This window comes from Phytophthora infestans, genomic scaffold (genome assembly GCF_000142945.1).
Source record: "Phytophthora infestans T30-4 supercont1.13 genomic scaffold, whole genome shotgun sequence".
In the NCBI taxonomy this organism is placed as follows: Eukaryota; Oomycota; class Peronosporomycetes; order Peronosporales; family Peronosporaceae; genus Phytophthora; species Phytophthora infestans.
Genome location: NW_003303746.1, coordinates 683,386 through 707,646, shown reverse-complemented (window position 1 = coordinate 707,646; position 24,261 = coordinate 683,386). Strand labels below are relative to the sequence as shown.

Sequence of the window (24,261 nt, the reverse complement as noted above, 5' to 3'; positions counted from 1 at the left end):
GCTGTTCAATTGGTCTGCCTGCTCCGCAACATGCTCCAGATCGTTTAGGGGGTAAGCGTCAATCTCTGGCTGGACAACATCAACAGACGCTGAATCCGGGTCGTCTACTTGAGCGGATACATCGTCGTAATCGGCTAGCAGAGGAAGGCCGTACATGTCGAGGGACTTTTGGTTCGAAACCAAGTAATCAGCCAAATTCTTCAACGCCTTGTACTCCGCCATTCGAAGACGCACCTCCTCTTCGCGTACACTATGCAGGTATGCGTCTCTTTCCTCAATGCTTCGTGCATGATCCTCTGACATATCCTTCTTGAACCTATCCCATAGATCTTTGGCATTACCAGGCATCGAGTAAACCAAAATGATGCCGAAGAGTTGGCGTAGCTGGTACGGCATCTTGACCTCGGCGGCTTCGCGTAAGCAATGTATCCACTCGTCGTCATTTTCCAAATAGCCAAGCGCCAAAGCGGCTTGCTGATAGGTAGGATGTTCCGTACCATCAACCGTTCGAAGATCCGCAAAGGACTTAGGCGAGCGTCGGTTACACAGGAGAAGTCGCAAGTAGAAGCGTTCCGGGTCCTGCGGAGATACGTGTACCAAGCGTCTCAGATAAGCAACGTACTTCTTGTACGGTTTCCACGTCTTGTGTTCCGTCCACCTGTACTTCCGCGGTACATCCTTGTACAGTAGATTGACCGTAGCTTCTGGGTTACGCGCGCACAGCTTGAAAAACTCCGTCAGCATTGATCTGTCCCCGCGGTTAATCAAGTTGTGAAGATGGGGGGTCGTCGTTTGGTCGCGATAAGCAACCATGCTCATTCGTTCCAAGTGGATAGGTAGCGTCACGACAGAATGTGTTGATCCTTGTGTTGGATTCATGAATAGCCGCATGCAAGCTTCTACCGGAGAAATATACCTCCCAAGGAGATACTGAAGAATTTCGTTCGCCCGAATTTCGTCGCCTTCAATCGTGATTGTCGTCATGTCCGAGCCCTTGTAGACGTACTTGTAGATGTACTTGATGGCCTTGTTCGTGGCACAAACCTCGACGTTAATGTGGCAGTTGTATTTCTGCGACAGGAACGGATTGTACGGGACCACCCATTGATTGATGGTCGCGTTGTCCCATACTTTCCCCTTATCGCACAGAATTCCATCCGGACGGCGACCACGCTTGTACGTGGGGTATTTGTCGGGGGTCATCACCGTTTCGTCCGCGAGTGCCTTTGGAAACTTCTTGGAACACCTTCCGTTCTTCATACACGGGCAGTTCGGGTTCTGTTGACCACAGGGTCCATGCAGCATATTAGAAATCATCGTATCGTACAGCTCGGGGTACTTCTCTTTATCCGGGAGCTCCGAGGACACCAGCTTATCGACGTCTTCCTTGGTAGTGGGCTTGTCCTCCGGACGCAGGATAAGGAGTATGTGGGCGGGGGGAATACCACGCTTCTGATATTCCACTACATGGACTCGAGCGGCTTGAATCCCCAGCACACCCTCATCGAGATCCTTGCTAAGAGCTTTTAGTTTCTCCATGAACACGCGAGCCACGATGTCCGGTCGGTCGGATGCTTTCTCTCCACGGCGTAAGTTTTCCTTGATCTCAGGCCAGTTCGGGTTGCATGTCATCGTAATGAACAGGTTCGGGGCTCATGTGTCACGGACGATAGCCATGGCATCCAAGAAGCGTTGGTACATGTAGCGGGGTCCACCTGTAAACTTCGGAGGTATGATGATCTTGCGTCCAACCTCACCCGCATCTGGCTCCGCTGACTCCTGCTCCGTATTATTCCCACGGTGAGTCCTACGTATGGCCGCCTCGTCGTCAGCTGCCATTTTGTGGATTTCAACAGACACGCCACGCAACGCGTCCGTGAGTCCCTGGAGGGTTTCCAATCGATACTGGAGCTGGTTCTTCTTGATGAAGCGCAGGCGTTCTTGTTCGCATTTGGCCCATTGGTCAACGCAGTATTGCTCCGTCAGTCGCCCACCGCGCAGGATAAGCGAATTACTAACCGTCCGGTCGTAAAGCAGATACGCCTCATATTCCCGAACGGACATGGTTAAGGGGTCACCGTGGCGATCGACGGGATTACCAACGTAGGGGATATCGTAAGTCCAGCCATTATCCCCGTACGGAAACAGTAGAGGGTACTGCAGCGGGTCGTAGGTAACGCTCGTCTCAAAGATGCGCTTGAAACCTCCTCCTGTCGTGTGTAGGATTATATCAAGATGTTCAGCCGCGTTTGTATCGATCACAACGGCTGCCACCTCCGATGCCGTTGGGGTGTTATGCATACCCGGATTCGCATTCCGTGTCACGTGCAGACGCAGCTTAAGGTGATCCCCCTCCGGAAGGAAATTACTCAAGGCTAACGACGGGTCATGGTCATCAAGTTCTTCCCCTGCCGAGCGGCGTCATTCGTGCTCCCTGATGGCTGCTGCATACGCATCCCAACCACGATCTATCAAATATCTACGCGCGTTGATAAATTCTTGTGTATACGGGTTGTGCGCCACCATCATCTGGTCAATTGTTTCCATGACGGCACGATCGAGGCCTTGCGTCATGTTCATACGGCTTCGCACACGTGCATCCATATCTGGATCGTTAAAGTACTTGGGCATACATGGAGCGACCGAAGGTAGGAGGTAGTAACGATCCCATGCGATGACACACTGACCCTTGTACACGGAAGTTGTAGACACCATTCCGTGTCACGCTTTCGTCAACGCTTAGAGGCCGAGACCGCGAAGCTCCCATGGACGTAAACGCGAATACGTTGTTGTAGGCCCGGATTGACCGCATGAAGGTCGGGTTTTCGAAAAGTTTCAGAAGCGCATCAGGTGCTGTTCGCGAAGATGGAACGAACACCAGTCCGTTACGACAGCAGCATCCATCTGTCTCTTGCGGAAACTTCCAAGCGTTGCAGTAGTGACAAACCCGCTCGCCCTCCCGATTAGCGTCTGTGTAGCGCGTGAAGTAGTGACGACCCCCGGAAACTCTGGAAGGGTCAAAACTTTCGTGGTGTGCGAGGCCTTTCTTATACTGCCGAGACCGCCGGCGGAACCGCTCTTTTTCTTTTCGCAGCTCCCGTTGTTCTTCCGTCATGGCTTCTCTGCCAGCTCTGTGAGCGGCTGCGTTCAACTCACGCTCTGCTTGACGCTGATCATCCGTCATGTCCCCTCTGGGGTCTCTCCGTGAAGCCGTATTCTGATCGCGCTCGGATTGACGTTGCTCATCTGACATGCCTTCCCTGCGAACTTCGTGTTCCACTGCATCACGAATCCTTGCGTTTTGACTGGCCTCCTCTGGTCTTGTGGCTCTGTGGTTGGCTTCGGTGTCGCGGCTATATGCTCGATGAACTGAGAGGCCTTCTGGCTCCAGTCGACCCCGTCGGACCCTCGCTTGTTCGGCATTTCGGTCCCGATCTCGAATAACCTGGGATTCGGATCTGTTAGCTCTGCGTATGCGCTTTCTCTCCGCGTCTTTCTCTCGTGCCCGTTGTTTTTGTGAACTCGTCATAGCAGCTCGCCTGACGCGAGCTCTTTCTGCATCACTCGCACGTGTAGTCGCTGCGCTATCGTCGACAGTAGGTCCTGACATTCCAATCTGAAAGCCGTGGGTATCGTGTTGCCTGTCGCGACGCGTCTCCTCCTCGAATCGTCGTTGATGCTCCGCAGGATCGTCTTCTTCCGTTTTCTCCTCACGCTCTACCGCCGGACCAGAAGCTCTCATCTGTCCGGATTCTGTTGGTGCTGGGGTTTCAGCTAACTCGAGCTGCTCCAATTCTTGGATTGCTTTGCGGTAGCGGGCCTCTGCGCTACGAAGCCTCTGTTTACGGAGATGTCTTTCCTTACGCGACTCTTCGTGGGATTGGGATGTGTTCTCACGCCGGGCTCGTTGTACGCGATCATCTAGTTCCTCGCGGGTAATTCTAATCATTGAACAGAGTTAGTCGAGTTAATTGTACAGCAAAGCCCGCTACTCAGTTGTTGGGAAACCTTTTCCTTTTCCTCGGGGCTCTTGCCATGTCCTTCTATCTTGAACGCGTCTATCGCCTGATCTAAATGGGAAATAATTACATGGGCGGTTAGACGCGAAAGTCTAAGTGCACTGGGAGCTATTCTACAGCTATTTTGTATAATATAAGCACCAGAACATGGACACGGTAGCTTAAGCAACGTGGTATTCTAATAGAACCCCGAACTTTCCTTTCCAGTACTAATCCAGAAGCCCTCTGTGAATATAGCACACCACTGTCATTTCCATCCCGGCTCCTCGGATTACAAACAACTTAGGGGTATCGTCACTCCAGGCGGCTTGTTGGTCCAGTCAGCTTTTGCTTAGGCCCTTCCCTTGGCCGACGTGTTACAGCCCTCAGCTCACGTTCCGCGGGTCCAAATTACCTTGCACGGCTGTGGACCAAGCAGCTGTACATGGTAATTCAGACGCCGCATCGCGCTGTTGCCTCTTGGGTACGTCAAAGCTGTTGCCTCATCCCTGTTGAGTGGTTGCCCAGGTCTGTTCGATACCGTCCAGCCCTTCAGGTCATGTCAGTAGTATGCGCAGGGTGTCCGAGAACGACCCAGCCCCTCACGGGGCTCACACAGTTCCGAAAATGCTCTAAAACTGTCTATTATGACGCTATGCTATCTAAGTGTACAGGCGCGGGGCTCACTCATGCTCTTAAAGTGTTTTTTATTGTCTTGATCTCTTGTTCTTGAGCCGTCCTTGCACTTGGTCTTGGGCTCCTTGCTCTTGTGAGACCGACTGCTGCATTCCTTTCCGTCCCGCCAGAAGTGCTCTCGCAAAGTGTGTTTTTGGTGTGGGACCTCACACTTTAAGAGCACCTCTGTATTGCGCATGTGGCTGCAACTTCGGTATGGCCAATTGGCAGCACGCGCCACTCGCTTTTGGAGCGTGGACACTCGCGGTGGGTCTAGGACCCCTAGGCGCGTGCATGGTGGTAGACGCTCCCAGATACACCCACCCCAACCTGATTGCTATCGCTACCAACTGCCATACCACTTTGGAGTCTCGGGGCAAGCCTCAGACTTTATCCTGATAGGTCTCTCTTGAATATATAGTAGGGCAAGGAGCCCCACGCCCGTACATACATGCATATACATCTAAAACTACCCTACTGCTATTATACAGCCAGCGCACCTTGTCCTCTCCGCGCCGTCGCTCAAAAATCCAATTTTGTGTTTTGAATGAAAAGTGAGTCGAAAAATATTGCCCAATCAGGGCGCGAGTTAATTGTGTCACGCTTTTGGATATATTTGTAATTTTGGCATAGTTAGGCCGAGTCAGAAAGGTAGGCGCGGTCGGTAAGATGGGACGAAACTGTATTAGACAGGCCGGGTGTAGCCATGCGAAAAGGCAGGAAAAAGCAACAAGAAAGGAACCGGACGGACTTATTGACAGACGGACGGACAGGCTGCAAGTTTAGGAGGCGGGAAATATAGAAAGATGGCGGCATACTCACATGAGCAATACCAAGCTAGCAAGGAGCGCATTAATGCAGCGCAGAAGCGCTACTACCAGCGCACACGCGAAGTGCGCTTGTCCTACCAAAAGAACTACGACGATAACAATCGAGAGCAGATTCGTGCTCGGAAGCGAAAGCCCAAAATCGAACTTAATGAGGATGGAAGCGAACTTAGCGCTGAAACCGAACTTAGCTAATTAATTAAAAAAAATTGAGATGAAAAAGTCGCCAGTGATTTAAAGTCAATACTATAAAGTCATCCAGCCGGAAATAATATAGCTGTAAATATATAACAAACATGTTCGCATACGAGCTTGAAGGACTAAAAAGATTAAATATTCGAGCAATTAAATGGGGTAGTAGCTACCGGGTGAAGGTTCGCGGTAAGACTGGTAAGATGGTTTATGTTAGCAACCTATCGCGCCCCAGCAATCTCAAGCTGGTGGCTATGCAGTACAAGATCAGCCTCAATAAGCTGGAAAAGCACTTGTCCAAAATCTGAGCAATACCTCTGCATTCGACAAGCCGGTTGCCATCAACAGCAGGAGCGACATTCGTAAGGTTATTTCTGAGATTCGCCTAATGAAGCTGGCTGATAAACTCAACTACCCAAGCTCTGGGTACATGGTTAAGGCTATTACAGGGTTCGAGATTTTCGTATATCACCGAGAGCATGCACTTGGAGATAGTGAAGCCGTTATCCCCAAAATCATTTGAGATAATAAGAGTGTTATCAACTTCCCTAAGACCAACGAAAAATGTGTCTTTCACTGTATCGCTTTCCACAAGCATAATGATCCCAAAAAGGATCCGCGGAAGATTCAGTCGTTGGTGAAGCAGGCTTTTAAACATACTGCGCATTCAAGGGTATTACCTACACCCTCGGTTTATATTGAAGTTTCACGCCTATTGATATTCTCCAGTTTGACGAGCTTGAGGAGTGCTTCAAACTAGGTATCAATGTCTATACTATTGATATTGACTCTGGAAAGGTCGGTTGCATCCGTCCATCTGACAAGGACTACCATTCGGTCGATATCCTTTCGCACGATAATTATGCTCTATACATTAAGAACCTGGACGTGCTTCAGCGTAAATATCAAGGTGGAAAGTGTGATATGGTATTCGGTAGCTCTGAAAAGCATAGGAACCATGTTAGAAATAGTGCGAGCTTGTCAATATCGAATCATTCCCAGCTAACCCTACGATTATCGGCCTGCTCCGAACACCATTGGCTCCCTACTCAGAAAGTATTCTATTAAGAGTATTGACCAGTACATCGATCACTTCATCGTCTATGACTTTGAGGCTATTCTCAGGCCTATGGCTACTAAGCATGGGAAAATACTGACTTCACAAACGAGCACATTCCGGTGTCGGTATCAGTAGCCGATAGCTTTACGGAGGAGGCTCGTTGCTTCGTGAACGATGATCCAAAGGCTTTGCTAAAGGATATGTTCAGCTACATCAGCGCTATTGGTGACAATATTCAAAGATACAATGTGCAGCGGGGCTGCCGGGGCTTTAGCGTCAGAGGAAGACGTTCGACTCAAAGAGTCACTTATATTAAGTTCCTTATCCAAAGGACACTTACAGCCCAAGACCAGGGCTCAAAGTTAATACCTTAACTTTTATGCTTCAAAACCAGAAGTGTTTTATTTACTATTATTGCGGCCAAGCCGCCTAGGGGTAAATGTATCTGTTTAACATTTTAGCATAGGTAAGCCTAATCAAATGCATAACGTGTGGCTTTCAGCCAACGTACTGAGAGACCTTGTTAGCTCTCCAACTTATGTACTGAGAGTTTGTTAACTCTCCGGGTACTTCGTACCCCTGTGTGTTCTACACCATGTAACCCCGTTACACTCTCCCCCACTAAGATGAGAACATTCCGTTCTCGAAACTTTCTTAGCGAGGTCACGTCTTGTTAAGACGGCGGAGGCTACTACAGACAACGACACAAAAAGCCGGAGTTGATAAACACAATTCCGATAGTAAAATCTGCGACACAAAAACTCGGACGACTAGCAAAACATATTTTGATTGGATGAATAAAACTGAGAGTATGGAATAAAAAGTTCAGCTACGCTTGTTTATTAAACCGTTGTCGACTCATAGCACGGAATTGCTGATTTAAAGCTACGAATTACGTGCTCGTTGGGAAAACTTTCCCAAGCTGCAATTGTAGCTTGTATGGCTCGAAGACGTTTTTCAGCAGCCGTAAGGCCTTTTTTGGGTAGTAATTTACCTCGAATTCGAGACTTTAGAGGTCCCATTACCCATACATCAAGTGGTTGACAAACCGATGTAGCTTTAGCGGGTAATGGGGCCACTGTAGCGCATGCCTGTTCGGCAACCACACGCATACCCTCCTCTGAAACGTGACAATAAAAATTGTCCGCTAAGAGGAGGGCAGGGGAGTCAATTTCATATTTTAAAATGTTTTCTACATAAAACTCCCAGCTAACTGTATCCATCCAGCAAAACTCTTGTACTGTGTAAAAGTGACCACTTGGCAGCGTGCTTAACTCGTTGGAATCAATAAGTCCGCCACGTTTGCCGCGCAGTATGAAGAGAATCGGAAGTTTTTTCCTAAAAACAAACGTTTTTAGTAAACAAAAGTAAAACAAATTATATAAAACTTATAATTAGCGCAAGAAAAGAAAAAAAAACTTACCATCAGCGCGAACTGTCAAGACAGCCGTCATGCGTCCGCAGTGTTTTGTCAGATTTTGGATTTTAGCTGATCCTTTTCGCCCTTTAGTTGCCCAGGTTCTTGCTGGCGGCATGTCGAACTGGATGGCCGTTTCATCCATGTTGTAGATTTCCGGTAGAGAGTATGAGCCGTACTTACTCCAAAATTCAATTGCAAAATCCGTTTTTAAGCGCTGCAGATCCACATTTGGGAGCTTGGTTTCTTGGGCTTTTTGAGTTGAGAATCCGTAATTAAAATCAAGTTCGAAAAAAAATATTAATAACTCAGCTAGTAATGCAATAATATTTTACAGATAATACTGGTCGGCGTTTCGCTGCAGTAGACGTTCAAGGGCCCGTCTGCAACTCACGTCAGACTTCTTGTTCTCCGCGTAGGCCTCTATCCAGTCGGGGTAGTTCTCTTGAATAAACGCAATCATTCCTGATATAGTAAGAAACTACAAGAGTTAAACAGTACGAGTAAGTAATAATAAAATACTATAAAATTTAAATAACTCATTTCTTCGTCGCGGCGTACGTCTTTCATGTACGTCAAAAGGGCAGAGGTAAATGGAAAGCTTTCCTTACGTCCCTGCCCTTTGGTCGTCTTGTCCAACTTGTTCCCCTCGTAGATGCGCAGCTTGGCCCTACCGACCCACCACCCAGGCACCGTGCCGTGCGGGTGGCCCAGCTTTTCAACGGCGGCAGTGAGCCCAATCCTCTCAACGAGGTCGAACTGCCGCCAGCTTCCCTTTAATTGGGTAGCCGCGCTGCTTCTTCGTTCCCATCGTAGGTTTAGAAAGTGATCGTGCAGCGCGACTTCACCCTCGAATTGCTGGCTTCCAACCGAATTTTAGCTCAATTTATTGGATGGTCATCGTAACTTAACTACTTTTTGATTGGTCAATATTTACAATGGGGCGCTTTCATTTTGTCCGTGTTTTGTGTACGCCGGCTTTTTGTGTCGTTGTCTGTACACCTCACCCCAGCGTTGTACAGCTACGTGAGCTCACAAACGCCTGCACATCGTTGATGCCCAACTTCTCGTCATCGACCCACGGCCCAATGTTTCAAGCGCAGCGCGCATCTTGCTCCCAAGCGGTCTCAGACCTACGCTCGCGCTCCGCGCCTACTCCAAGAGTTGCAAACCGCTTAGAGCAATGATCTTAACTCATTCGAGTCGTCAACAGCAGCTCAGCGGTTGAACAGTCGCTTAACAAGCGATAGGTCGGTGGTTCGAGCCCACCAGGGCACAGCCCTCTCGTTCCATGAGCGACTGATCACGCTTGGACAAGCTTAAGGGCTACGCTCTCTTAGCTCAATGGTTGAGCGTTGGCTTTGAGAGCCACAGGTCGGTGGCTCGAACCCACCAGGGCACAGCCCTCTCGCTCCATGAACGATTGTCCCTGAATGGACAAGCTCAAGGGCAACGCCCTTCAGCTCAGTGGTCGAGCGTTGGCTTTGGAAGCCACAGGTCGGTGGTTCAAATCCACCCGGGCGCCGCCCTCTCATACCATGAGTAGTCCATTCTCGGACGGACGTACGGGCATCGCCCTTATAGCTCAATGGTAGAGCTCCGGTCTGTCAAGCCAAAGGTCAGTGGTTCGATCCCCGTCCGGGACACCACTTTCGCTGTTACAGCGCATCCACATTTGGATCATGCTCATCAAGCAAGTTGTTTCAAAACAACTTTGCGTCTATCGAGACGCTTGTGCCTGAACCTTGTTCAGCACAACACGAAGCACCTGCTTCCTTCAGGACCATGTCCCTAGCACTACGAGGTCTCTCCACCTCCTGCTCCCGCTGCGAGCACCGCTTATACGTACGAGCTGGCTGCTGCAGCCACTGGTCAGAGCCTGAGCTCAACTACTGACCTCATCGCTCCCCACTCTAGTGGGAGGCGCCTAGCGCCTAGCGACGCTGCCGCACGCCATGGTGGCGCTTCGGCACATGATGTGCCCGGTCGTAAGCGTCAACGACGTCCGGGCAATCTTGCCGGAGGATAACCTCAAACTCCCATGAGATCTGTGAGTGAGGGTAACCCCTCCACTTCACCAAGTACTGGGTACGACCCTGGCGTCTACGCCACGCCACAAGGCGTTCCACGTGAAAGTGGAGCTCACCATGCTCATCGAGCAGAGCAGGAGGGGGCCTTGGCTCAGCTGGGCTCTCGCGGGGAGTGTCAGCACTTGCCGGAACGGCGTCTGCGTCCATACGACGCCGGCGTCCACGACGCGAACATTCACGTTCACCGCCCATCGCTGACTCGAATGGAGATACATGCTGGATCATGGACCGTATTGTTGATCACGAAGATCCTCCCCGTGCGCGTCACTCGACCAAGTCGTCGGCTCAACACGCGGAAGTATAAGGTACGATGGCTCGGGTTTCAGCCTGCTGATGATACGTGGGAGCCTCGCGCCAACTTGCTTCGTGACGTTCCTGATGTCGTCCACGACTACGACTCCAGCCTTGAGTCAAACGCTGGCGCGAGCGACCTCGCGGCGATCGAGAACGCGATCGACTACGCGCCCGGCGAGACGTCGAATGCGCCAGAGACGGGCTCCGTCGCGAACGCTGTCGGCGCGAGCCGCCGCGAATAGCCGCCTTGGTGAACTCGGAGAGTGAGCGCTTATATTTCTCGATCCAAGCGTGTTCGGTCGGCATGAGCGGATACTCGACAATATGCTGATCCCACTCAGCTTGCGTCGGGCGTCGCCCGATGTCACACGAACTGCGACCTGCGCGTACGTTGACATAGCACAAACGGTCTTCGGTCCAAGCGTCGTCGCAGACCTTCAGGCGCAGATCACCGAGTGAATGCTCGGCTTGTAGGGCTTCGCGATCACCGAGCTGGCCGACGACACTTTCTCCAGCCTCTTGCATCCGATTCCACCGCCGGATAAATGGGCACCATGACCTCTGCAAAGCTTCGTACGACGCGCCCTCGAGTGTTTTGTTCGGGAGACGCCTGAAGCGCCGAAAGTGGTCCTGCATGGTGTCCAGCGCGTCCGGGGTCACCGCCCCGGACAAGTCGTACACGGCTTCATATCCTCGTTCATTACGCCAGGCCGAACCCCTAGTCGACTCACGCGCTCAGGTGCGATATCAGCGGTCCACCCACTGTTCAGCGTCGTCGTCGACGCTAGAGCCGTCCGCGTTGTTCCGCTTCCTGCCTGATTCGCCGCCCCCGTCTGCTGCGCCATGTTGCTCTCTTCCGCGCTAGTTGTATTGCGCTGTTCCTGGCTTCACAGGAGCTCTCGCCCGTCAAGTTCTCTAGCGTTCTCTTCTCAGCCATTTCCCAGTTTTTATCGATTGTTCTCCGAAGTGAACCCACGTTAGGTGATTGCTGTATTAAGAGGGGGGTGATGTAATGGGCCCTCCCGAGTTGCATATGTAGGTAGTTTTATAGGTTCTTTGTAGTGGTCACACCATTACATAAGTAGGTAGATTTGCATTCTAAAAGTAGGTGCAGCAGCACACGAGTAGCGTGTGCTGAACTGCCGTCATCTTATTGGTTGAAATATGGGGAGCCAGACCCATAATCAACCAATATGGAGTTGACGTGTATTTGAGTGGTCAGGGCAAGCCGCCCTGGACCAAAATAAAAACAGAGTTAATTTTCCTTCAGACTAAGTACTCGGTTTCAGTATCACTGGACTTGTACGCTTCCTCATCACTACGTGTAAGCAAGTAACGGACACCCCAGGCCCTTTACAATACCCGTGTTTCCCGCCTTATCCTCGGGAAGGCCAAACACAAAGTCCATACTCATGGACTGCCAACATCCCTTGGGGACAGGCAAACTCGCCAATGGCGCTGCCGTATTCGGCGCGGCCTTTGTCCGTTGACACGTCTCTCACGTGCGTACATAGATGCCGACCCACTTATACATCTTGGGCCACCAGTACATCGAGCTCACCGAGCCCTAGGTCTTCTCCCGACCTAAGTGCCCGCCCACGGGCGTACCATGAACCTCATAGTGGATTCGATACTTTAGATCCTCATCATAAGGAACGATTACACGAGGGTTATTCTCAGAGTCGGTGCTGTAGTACAGCAGGCCACCATCGAGCGAGTATCGATGCAGCCTCGCGCGTAAGCGCCAAGACAATTCCTTGTCAGAGTCTTTAAAAGCTTCGCTCCCAATTGCCCGTAGCAGCGCTACGCACATGTCGTCCTGTGCATACGCTCTGAGTATCAAGTCAGGCACTGACGACGTCACTGTCGTGACATGAGCTAACTCGTAGTCCGGTCTGCGCGAGAGCGCATCGGCCACTACATTAAGCCGCCCCGGCTTGTACTTCACCTCGAAGTTATACTCGGCAAAGAAGGAAAGCCATCTTGCCATTCTCTGAGAGAGATGAGGCGACTGTGTCGTAGTACGTAGCGACGCATGATCAGTAAAGATCACAAAAGGCTTAGAGCCTAGCAGGTGTACCCTGAATTTGACTAGAGCATACTTCATTGCAAATAGCGCTTTGTCATGAACTGGATAGTTCTTTTCTGCACCTTTGAGCTGGCGAGACTCAAACGCAATCACGCGTTCACGCCCTTCGGCGTCTGCTTGTAGTAAAGCACAACCGATTGCAAAATCGGAGGCGTCGCAGACAACGCTAAACGGACTATCCGGGTCCGATAGCGCAAGGATCGGAGCCTGGAGGAGGCTCTCCTTCACAGCCGCAAAGGCTCCGTCGTGCTCGACGTTCCAGCCCCATGGTGCGTCCTTCTTAAGGAGATCTGATAATGGCCGATCCATCTCCGCGTAGTTCACGCTGTACTTGTGCAAGTAATTGGCTAAGCCTAGCCACTTGCGTAAGTCTTGTTGGTTCTTGGGAATCGGCCAGTCCACGATGGTCTTGACTTTGGCAGGATCTGCCCGTAAGCCACGCTTCCCAATGAAGCACCCGAGAAAAGGTATCTCCTCCGCGCCAAAGACGCACTTGTCCAAGTTGGCATACAACTTATTAGTGCGCATGCCCTCGAGCACCGCTCGCAAGTGGTCAATGTGGTTATTCACGTCTGACTTTCCGTGCTCGCCACGACTATGGACGAATATATTCTCAAAGTACGTCTGAGCGTACGCCCGATGGGGTCTAAACAACTGCGTCACAAGACGATTGAACGTTGCTGGTGTGCTCGACAGTCCCTGGGGCATGCCCAGCCACTCCCAGAGCATACCGCTCGGAGTACTCACCGCTGTCAGCGATATGTCGCTCGCTCTCATGAGCAATTGGTGGTAGCCATCGACCAAGTCGAGCGCACTGTACAACGTACAGCCTACCATGTTGTTCTGCGGAACATCCTTCCGAGGAATCGGCGTTTGCGCCGGGATAGTGGCCGCATTTAGCTTGTTGAAAGCATGAGCAATGCGCCACTTGCCGTTCGGGTTTCTGACACAGAACGTGGGTGTCGAGTGCGGAGACTTACTCTCACGCACCATCCCTATATCGTGCTTCGCACGGAAGAATGTGTCAATGACGTCACACTGCTCTCTCGGCAAAGGCCATTGCCTTGTTACGCCGTATTTAGTTCCAGGAACCAGGTCAATCTCATGACACACGCCTCGATCCGAAGGCAGGCCCGTCGGTGGGTCTTTCGCGACAACGTCTCCATTCTCCTTCACCACCGGGTAGAAGGGATCCGAAGGATCTTTGAGGATCGCCGATCCACTTCTTGCACTCAGCGCCTTCTTGGTGTCCTCTAGGACCGCGTCGTCCACGACAGATGAGGAGTTCAGCTCCTCCTCATGTCGGAACGTGCTACTCTGTGAGCACAGTGCGGCACACGGTCTACATATCACGCGTCATCAAGTGGTAAGACCGCAGGTGCAACGGTAACTTGAGTCATCTTGGCAACTTCAAGGTCTACTTCAAGGCAGGACACGACAGCGTGCTGGACTGGACACGATACCCAAGGACTGCAGGCAGACTAGGTGTAAGCAGGCTTTGCGTAAGTTCTAATCTCACTCACTTTCTAATTCTCCTTCTTCGCCTCACCCGCCTCCTTCTAACCAACTCGACAGGTTTTGAGTGCCAACACCACGACCGCGTTCACGACCAAGCTTCGCAAGTTCGACGGAACGGGCTACCGAGTCTGGGCGCGGCAACTCCAACTTTACCTGGAGGTGAAGGACGTATGGAGCGCGGTGCTGAAGCCCGCACCGACGTTGCTCCAGCTCGAGAACGAAGAGTCCGGCCAAGCCGATCGGCCGTTACGGCAGCAAGAGCGACCGCTGCACCAACTGGAGATGCAGCCGAAGCTGGCCATGACCATCATTCTGGCAGCGCTGACGGATGATCAAGCTGCGTTGGTGGCTGATCTTCAGCACCCGAAGGCCATGCTGGGGGCGCTGCAGAAGACGCATCGTCACGTGTGTGACACAACCGTTGGGGCTCTCAAGCGAGAGTACATGTCGCTTTATGTCGACGTTGGTGGCGACATGCTGGAGCACGTCCGCCAGACGCGCCTGATGCTTGCTGAGCTGGAGTGCTACAAGGTAGTTCTGACGGACGCGGAAAAGAAGAGCAACTTCCTGCAGAGCCTTGGACCTGACTGGAATGGCTACATTGGATCGCTGGAATCGTGTGCTTCGATGGAGGAATTGCTGAACAAGGCGGCTGCCGAAGCCAGGCGCCGCACGACGCAGACGCAACGCGGAAAGCGTGGTGGAACGCAGGCTGTGCGAGGTGGTAATGCATTTGCTGCTGCTACGCACTGAAAGCCAGGCGCGAAGAAGGGCAAGTGCTTCAACTGCGGGAAGTACGGTCACTTTAAGAGCGAGTGCAAGGCCAAGCAAATTGGTGGTGCCTTTGGCCACGCTGCTACGTCTGGACAAGACGACGACGAAGGTGAGGAAAGCGGGTTTTCCTTCCAAGTCAGCTCGAGTGCAGAGTCGGTGGGAGCTGACTCGATCATTGACTCAGGAGCTTCGAGTCACATGACGGGATCGCGTGGTCTGCTCAATGGCCTGAACAAGATGGAAAATGACATCGTGGTTACGACTGCGAGTGGCATGAAGCTGAGCGCTACGCATCGCGGAACGGCTCACCTACCTCTCGTCTCTGGTGGCACCTGCACACTGGACAACGTGCTGTACGTCCCAGGCCTCAAGCGCAATCTTGTGAGCTTGAGCAAGGTCGGAGCAGCTGGCCTTACGGCAACCTTCAATCGTGAGCATTGTGTCATCACCAGCGGTCACGATAAGCTACTTGCTACACGTCGCACCAGTGGGCTGTATGTTGTATCGGCCCTCAGCACAGGCAATTGTGCTGAGGTGGAATACGCGTCTGGAGACCAATTAGACGACTTAGCTACCTGGCACGCCAGATTGGGCCACTTGAATGCTCGGGATTTGAAGACGTTGCTGAAAACCGGTGATGTGACAACCCGAAGCTCGCAGCTACTCCCTTGTGGGTCCTGTGCAGCTGGGAAACTGGCCAGTGTGTCATTTCCAGAAAAGAAGCCGCGAAAGCTCAAGCGCGGGCAGGTGGTGATCGCTATCGATTATGTGGGGCCAATGGAAACCACGTCACGGGACGGTTACACAGGCATGGTGAGCATGATGATCGAGCCATACCATCTCGCCTCAGTTTTCCCTGTCAAGGACAAGAGCTCGGCCACCCAGCTGAGCGCGCTACGCGAGTGCATCGCCAACCTCAAGGTGGTGATCCCGAGTGCAAGAGTGGCGGTGTTGAAAAACGACAATGCGGCAGAATACGTGGGAGGAGAAATCGCTGACTTCTGCAATGAAAACATGATTGCACAGGAGTTCAGCACGCCATACACACCACAACAGAACGGCAAGGTTGAGCGCAGTAACCGAGTCGTCGTTGAAATGGCGCGAGCGATGATGCAGGCTGCCGGTTTGGGGAAACGCTTCTGGAGTGACGCGGTGCTGACGGCTGCATACATCCGGAACCGCTGCCCAACGAAGGTACTTGGTGGCAAGACTCCGTTCGAAGCGGTGACTGGCGGCGCCCCAGTGCTGAGCAGGCTTCGAGTATTTGGCTGTGATGCTGAAGTCCTACTGCCGAAGTCACAGCGTCACAAGCTCGACGCAAAGACCATCAAGGCGATTTTCATCGGGTACGAGAAGAGCGGCGCCTACCGGTTTTGGGTACCCAGTGGTCACGGTGGCAGTGGGAGAGCTATTGTCTCCATGACTGCAGTATTCTTTGAGTCAAGCGTACCGAGAAACACGACGGTGACGCTGAATGGAGAACTACCAACGCAGGTGTATGACGAGCCAGTGGATGGGGTCGCACCTTCTCGCTATCTCGAAGCGATCCAAGAAGACATCGAGATGGAGGACTCTGATGGTAGTCAACTGGTTAGTGACGCGGATGGCAGTCAACCTTTGAGTGACTTGCTGGAGCGCCATCTCATTGATCCTCGCGCGGAAAAACAGCCAACGCGTCGCAGTACGCGCATCAAGAAGAAATCCGTGCGTAGGCTGGACTACGAGCAGTCGCACAACGCGGAGGAGACAGCATTGGTCAGCGAGCTAAGCGACCCGCTTACGTTGCAGGAAGCCATGGCTCGGCCCGACGCAGAACAGTGGCGTCAAGCAATCAACAGTGAGCTGGACAGCATGCGCTGCAATGGCACTTACGAGGAAGTGTTCGCACCAGCGAATGTGCGTCCAGTGCAGACCAAATGGGTATTCCGACGCAAGACACTGCCTGATGGATCACTTGACAAGTACAAGGCCAGGCTGGTTGCAAAGGGATTTACGCAGCAGTATGGCGTGGACTACACGGAAACCTTCAGCCCAGTTGTACGTCACGACTCGATCCGAGCCATTCTTGCTCTGGCTGCTCAACTGGACTGGGATCATCTTCAGCTCGATGTGCAAACGGCGTTCCTGAACAGCAATCTTGCTGAAACCATCCTCGTCACTCCACCCACCGAGGGCAACGACAAAACGATATGGAAGCTTCGCAAAGCCCTGTACGGGCTTAAACAGGCATCACGCGCTTGGTATGAGACCGTGGCCAAGTTCCTGTGCGAGACTGGATTCGTGCAATGCCAGTCGGACTCCTGTGTCTTGGTGAAGCGGACTACTGACAGCATTGTGGTTGTGCTACTTTAGGTAGACGACATGCTAATTTTCAGCAACTTGGCATCGGAGCTTGCTGCATTTCAAGCCAGCATCACCAGTCGGTTCGCGATTAACAAGTGCGATGCTTCAAGCAGCTTCGTGGGCATGGAGCTAGGCTGGAACAAGGACGGTGATGTGCTGACGATCGCACAGCAGAAGTACGCCGCCACCGTTGTGAAGCGGTTCGCCAGCCATGGTGACAGGTCGCAACCCCGGACACCAATGAACAGCAACTTCCAACGCCAAGTAGCCGACGACACCGAAGTCATTGATGAGTCGATCCGTCCTGAAGTCGGTTCACTGCTGTACGCATCAACGGTTAGTCGACCTGATCTTGCAACAGCAGTTCGCCTGATCGCACAAGAGACCGAGCAGCCGACCCGCACTGTACAAGATGCAGTTAGGCGTGTACTTGGCTATATCGCGCGGACGGCCGACATGGGGATTGTTTACCGTCGATCTTCTCAGCGTAAGCTGCAGCTGGAAGTGTATTGTGATGCTGCATTTGCTTGCGAGCGCGAGCGCAAGTCGGCGACGGGATTCGTTATATTCCTCAACGGGTGCTGCATTGCATGGGGGTCGAAGAAGCAGCCGATTGTTACGCTGTCGACCACTGAATCAGAGTATGTTGCTCTAGCGCACGGAGCCAAGGAGTGTATCGGACTCAAGCAGCTGCTGTTCGAGTTGGGATTTGACGTGGGCAAGGTGATAGTCCACGAGGACAACCAGGCAGCTCAGCATGTGGCTGAAGGCAAGGGCGTCTCGCAACGATCGCGACACATTGACCTCCGCTATCACTGGATTCGCGAGCAAGTGCAGCGCGAAACAATCAAGATTGTGTACTGTTCGACCGCGGTCATGGTTGCGGATATGTTCACCAAGCCGCTGCCACAAGCAAAGTTCAGCTTGTTCGTCACGCGACTTGGCATGTGCCGAGTGGGAGTGTCGGAACGTGCTACTCTGTGAGCACAGTGCGGCACACGGTCTACATATCACGCGTCATCAAGTGGTAAGACCGCAGGTGCAACGGTAACTTGAGTCATCTTGGCAACTTCAAGGTCTACTTCAAGGCAGGACACGACAGCGTGCTGGACTGGACACGATACCCAAGGACTGCAGGCAGACTAGGTGTAAGCAGGCTTTGCGTAAGTTCTAATCTCACTCACTTTCTAATTCTCCTTCTTCGCCTCACCCGCCTCCTTCTAACCAACTCGACACCTCAGGTTCCAGCAGGACCACCTCAGCTAGCTCGCCTGCTTTTAAGGCTTCGCCAAACTCGGCTATGGACATATCGTCCAGCTTTAGCAGAGCATCTGCAGCGGGCAGAGTGTCAAGGCTGGTATCATCTTCTACCTCCTCCGTCACTCCGTTCACGAGTGTATACAGCTGTTCACAGCAATTACGTGGAGCATCACTGCTCGACACGTTGGACACATCGTCCGACGTCGAAACGTCACAGACGCCCTGCGTCTTCTTTTCCTCTCCCTCCGCGACCCGGCCGGATGAGAGCGGTGTGGCGACGTCTATGTCACCCCCACCGAATGCAGCAGTACCATCACTTGAGGGCCTATTTCCCTCTGCGCAAGAAGCGGGAGGCCCCGGCGAGCCAACCCTCTGGGTCATCGCTGGGAAACGGCAAGTCCCAGTAGGCCGCCCCGCGCCTACTGGGGAAGAACTGAGTTCTGAAGTGCCTCAAAGAGGTAGAGGGCAACAAGGCTCAACCCCGAAGAGAGCTGACCGCTCTTACGAGAAGAGGGTATGCAAGCCGGGCTTGCTGGTCGTTCAAGCGAACGTGAAGGGCTTTGCAAAGCCATGGAGAGTCTTGATTGACTCGGGAGCCTCGGGCAACTACGCCCGTCGCTCCACCCTAGAAGGGAGTCAGCTGTATGCTGAAGCACTGGAAGTGCCAACGAGAGATACGATCTCTGTCCGTCTCGCGGCGGGGACACTGGTAGCTCTCTGTCGACCTTGGAGTGAAGTTTGAGAACTTCGATAACGTGGAGCGCTGTTTGGTCTTAGACCTAGATGCGAGGTTACTACACCTCACCCCTCTCTACCTCACGGGTCCAAAAAGGCGATTCTCTCCATCCTTTTCTCGAAGGTTCTTACGCTCACCATGAGCGATTTCAGTCTCATAGACTCTTCACGCGTCATCGACGCCGCCGCCGTTGCGCCGCTCATTTTCTCTTGGACGTGCTCCAAGAGCGCGTTCTCGTAGCGGGATAACGATTCCAGCCTTGCGGTGACCGCCTTTGGACCTTATGATGCAAGATGAGCCACGCCCTCCGGGCCAAGCAAGGACATAAGCTTAGTAAGCGCGTCCTGCTGCGCCGGGGGCAAATTCGCGAACACGGGGTGTTCCATCCTCGCAGAGGATATAGTCAACCGACTCAAGAGCGGGATTGACTACGTGTGCTACCAAGTGCAGCGGGGCTGCCGTAGCGTTAGCGTCAGAGGAAGACGTTCGACTCAAAGAGTCACTAATATTAAGTTCCTTATCCAAAGGACACTTACAGCCCAAGACCAGGGCTTAAAGATAATACCTTAACTTTTATGCTTCATAACCAGAAGTGTTTTATTTACTATTATTGCGGCCAAGCCGCCTAGGGGTAAATGTATCTGTTTAACTATCTAGCATAGGTAAACCTAATCAAATGCATAACGTGTGGCTTTCAGCCAACGTACTGAGAGACCTTGTTAACTCTCCAACTTATGTACTGAGAGTTTGTTAACTCTCCGGGTACTTCGTACCCCTGTGTGTTCTACACCATGCAACCCCGTTACACAATGTCTCCAAGTATGAGTCATTGCTTCGCAAGATCATCAATGCTCATGATTTGAGTGGTATGGAGATTCCAGGTGCTAAACCTGGTAAGAAGTATAATACCAATGCTGTAGATGATTGGATTACGGCCGGCGATTTTGCTAGTTTCTTCGTTCTTCTCATCAAACTAGGCTTCGGGAAGGAGCGTTCTGATATGGTATTATTAAACAAAGGATTGATCAGGTACCAGCACTTGGATTCAATTCTGGTCGATTTGATATCAACCTAATCAAGAGCGACTTGTTCGCCGTTATTGGGACAGACAATATCAAATCAGTTATCAAGAACCCTTCTTACATGTGTATCGCAACATCGGACATATAAATGCTCGACATCAGCAGCTACGTTCCAGCTGGAACTAGCTATAGCAAGTATCTTAGCACATATCTCGGAGAGTGCAGTTGTGATGACAAGGTTCGGCGTATGTGTGGGCTAGGTAAGGGTATATTCCCGTACGAGCACATTACTTCATTTGATGTTCTCAGTGAGAGTAGTATCCAACCTAAGTCAGCATTCGATAGTAAGCTTCGTGGCACCAGCATTAGTGTTGATGACTACAAGCGGGTACAGTTTGTGTGGGAGTACTATGGGATGAAGTCGATTAAGGAGCTTCTAGTTTGGCACAATAACCTAGATGTCGCTCCATACATTAAGGCCATTACGGCTCAACGCGAACTATTCAAGAGCTTTGACCTCGATATGTTCACCGATGGGGTATCCTTACCAGGTCTTTCGGAAAAGGTTATGTATCAGACATGTTTCAATAATCTCCAGCACCCTAGTAAGAAACCTGCAAGTGCGTTCCAATTCCCAGCTAAACGTTTAGACGGGTACAAAATCCAGGATGCTAGTGCTAACCGCGAGTTCAATATGAGTCTCAAACATCTAGACAAGCTGCTACATCAGCAGAAATTGCTTTGGGGGCTATGCTACCAGCAATTAACTATCGAGACGGCCTCAGGCGATCGTATTAATAACAAATTGGGGCATATCGATAGCAACATCTTGATCAGTTGTATCGAGTGCAACGTTGCTAGTAAGGATATGTCGTTAAAGGGATTTTGATACAAGAAGCTCCTTGAGTTCAACTCAGACAGGCTAGGTTATAGCATTGATAAGGAGGAGATGCATCTACGCTAAGATGATGAAAGCTAATATCGCTGGCGGTCCATCAATTATCTTTAATAGATATGCCAAGCGCAACGAGACGAAGATTCGAGGTGGAAAGATTTGTAAGAAGATCATTGGTTATGACGCCAACGCACTATACCTTTGGGCGCTTGGCAATGAGATGCCATGCGGTCGATTGAGTACGATCGACGGTATTATTGAAGATATCGAGGCCGATAAGATCTTCGGTTTCCTTGAGTGTGATATTCGTACACCAGACCGCTTGAGAGATCATTTCAGTGAGATGACCCCAGTCTATAAAAATGTCTTGATCGATTGCACCGACAAGAAGGTTATTGGGTCTCATATGCTTAGCTACAATAACGCACGCAAGAAAGTAGATCCAAACCAGCTCGCAAGCTAATTGGAAGCTATTTCGGAGAGAAGATACTCATTTACACGCCATTACTGAAGTGGTATCTCTCCCATGGGATGGAAATAACCAAGACGTACAGCTTCATCAAGGCCAGCTCTCATAAAGCATTTGCGTCATTTATGGAAGCTGTATCCAATGCTCGACAGGGGGGGGATGCTGATAAGTCTAAGGCTATGATTGCCGAGATGATGAAATTGGTAGGAAATAGTGCTTTTGGGCGTAGTGGCATGGATATGAGTAAGCCTAAAGAAGTCAAATACGAATCAGATGATAAGGTAGTAAAGTTAAAGATTGAGCACTTCACATTCCATGGATTAGAAAAGCTCAATGGTTCCTGTGAGATTACTTTAAAAAAACGTCGCCTCAAGAACAAGAACCCCATTCATCTCAGTATTGCTATCTATCAGCTAGCCAAGCTCCGAATGCTACAATACTACTACGACTGCATCGACTTCCGATTTCCAATATCAGGAAATGGATACTGACTCAGCATACATGGCTTTCAGTTGTGAGAAACCTTTTCAGAGCTGTATCAAGCCTGAGCTACGAGAGTACTTCCAAAAGCATAAATACGAGTGGTTCCCACGCGACTACAACGAAGGGGTAGCGAAGTTCGAGCGACGTACACCAGTATTATTCAAAGATGAATGGACAGGTAATGCGATGGTCTCTCTCTCATCCAAGAACTGCATCTGCTATCTACCGGACGAGTCCTACAAGGTCAAGGTTTCAGCAAAGGGCGTTCAGCAAGGTCGTGGTCGCAATGAGGATGTTTCAAGCCCAAAATGTTTCGAGACTGTTGTCCGAGACCGTATCACGCTACAAGGTACCAACAAGGGATTTCGACTGAGTAAGGAGACAAAGTCAATTATTACGTATAGTCAGACGAAGACGGCCTTGTCATATTATTATGATAAGCGCCAAGTCCTCGAAGATGGCATCTCGACTGCTCCATTGGAGATATAATTCATATGCTTCTGGGAGGAAAGCATATTTTCTATGACATCTCGTATAGGAATAGCTTAAACATGGCTGATCTATTACACAACTTGTACTATGATCCCAAAACGGTTTATATTGGCGCTCAAGCGCTATATCAAAAGGCAAAAGATTTAAACCATAAAATTACGTTAGAAAAGACTGGTACCAGGGCCAAGCTGAGATACAACGATTTCAAGAGCAGAAAAACGGTTCGATGGGTTCAGGATTGCTTCTCATAACCCCAACTCGTGGCAAATAGATCTAGCGTTTTGAGAGAAGAAACCAATTTTGGCAGCAATCAACATCAACTCTCGGGTTGGCTACGCAAAGCTTCTATCATGATGTACTAAGAGTCAGTTAGCTCTCTGGGTACTCCGTACCCCGTTACCATACCACAGCTACCAATTTTCTGAACCAACGGTTCCTCTCGTACTGGATTGGATTACTGTTTAGACGACGTACTCATCAGTAGGGTAAACCTAACCTGTCTCACAACGGTCTAAACTCACCTCACGTTGCCTATTAGTGGTTGAACAATCCAACAATTGGCGAGTTCTATTTCGCAAGGATAGGAAGAGCCGACATCGTGGATTTAAAAAGCAACAACGGGGATCCCAACTACGCTCAGCTACAGATTCAGAAGAACGTATATGGCGACCGCTGGAGAAGAACGAGTTGATTCAGAGACGATAAAAAAATCGACCGCCGCCGAAGTGCTGAAGGGCCCTAAGGCTTAAGTTAGTAACCTTACCAGACGACAACATAACGGGTTGAAACTCCAACGGAAAATGTGACGGGGTCACACAGCACCTTGCGCTAGAGAAAGTTAGCTTCCGAGACTTTACAAACTCTCCGTTAACGGCAGCTCACAGGTCCCATCTTTATCAAAAGAGAGCGAAGTGACATAAATAAGGTAGATTGTAAACTGAGTATATTTAAAGGTAGGTTAAGTTTGGGTTTAATACAAGCTATAAGCTACCTATAGAAATGCAATGTCGTTTGACCAATAGTTGGCTTTGAACGCCCTTGGTATTTTGTACCAAATATCCCGGAGTATGACGTGTCATACACCTGAAGTGTGAAGTGTCATACTTCATGTAATCAGGGTACACTTAGGGCTACGTACCCCGTTCCATCCTCCCCCACTTAGGTTAGGTTTACCGTAAATCAGAATAAAGAAGTGTTCGTCACAAACTTTCATTCTCAAAGTCGAAAACCATCGACTTGGCCGCCCAAGGGCGGGGGAGGCTCACTTCACAGTTAGAGCTTCGAGCAGCAGTCTGTGCGCTCTTCTTCTAGGTCTCCACTTCGACCGTCTGCCATGCCCCGAGGCACCGCAAAGAGCGGTGCGAAGACACGCTTCAAGGATGCTACCGGAAAGGCTCAAGCCAAGAGCACTAAGCCTCGAAGCAAAGGATCGGCACTACAGGAGGCTACTCAGGTGGCCTCCGAGACGATCGGTTCCTCGGGTGACGTGGCTATGGGCAAGCGAGCAAGCAAGTGCCACAGCCCGTCGCCCTCGGCCTCTCCAGACCACCGTCCGAACCCTCGGTCGTTGAACGTGAGTTCAACTCTGGCAGTGAGGACGAAGCCGAGTCCGAAAGCACGAACGATG

General features: G+C 51.0%; 2 protein-coding genes and 1 non-coding gene across 3 annotated transcripts; 1 reads left to right on the top strand and 2 right to left on the bottom strand.

The window, feature by feature from the left end:
• Positions 1 to 8,022: 8,022 nt before the first annotated feature.
• PITG_08290 (uncharacterized protein) lies at positions 8,023 to 8,980 on the bottom strand (the record flags this gene model as incomplete). Its single annotated transcript, XM_002903644.1, has 5 exons — positions 8,023 to 8,090; positions 8,176 to 8,386; positions 8,564 to 8,634; positions 8,781 to 8,883; positions 8,930 to 8,980. 5 exons carry the CDS (start codon positions 8,978 to 8,980, stop codon positions 8,023 to 8,025), a joined length of 504 nt encoding a protein of 167 aa, XP_002903690.1.
• Positions 8,981 to 22,139: 13,159 nt separating this feature from the next.
• PITG_23313 (uncharacterized protein) lies at positions 22,140 to 22,631 on the top strand (the record flags this gene model as incomplete). Its single annotated transcript, XM_002903643.1, has 1 exon — positions 22,140 to 22,631. One exon carries the CDS (start codon positions 22,140 to 22,142, stop codon positions 22,629 to 22,631), a length of 492 nt encoding a protein of 163 aa, XP_002903689.1.
• Positions 22,632 to 23,045: 414 nt separating this feature from the next.
• On the bottom strand, positions 23,046 to 23,250 carry PITG_33021 (the record flags this gene model as incomplete). Its single annotated transcript, XR_009934415.1, has 1 exon — positions 23,046 to 23,250. It is a non-coding gene; the product is annotated as a 28S ribosomal RNA (ribosomal RNA).
• Positions 23,251 to 24,261: the final 1,011 nt, after the last annotated feature.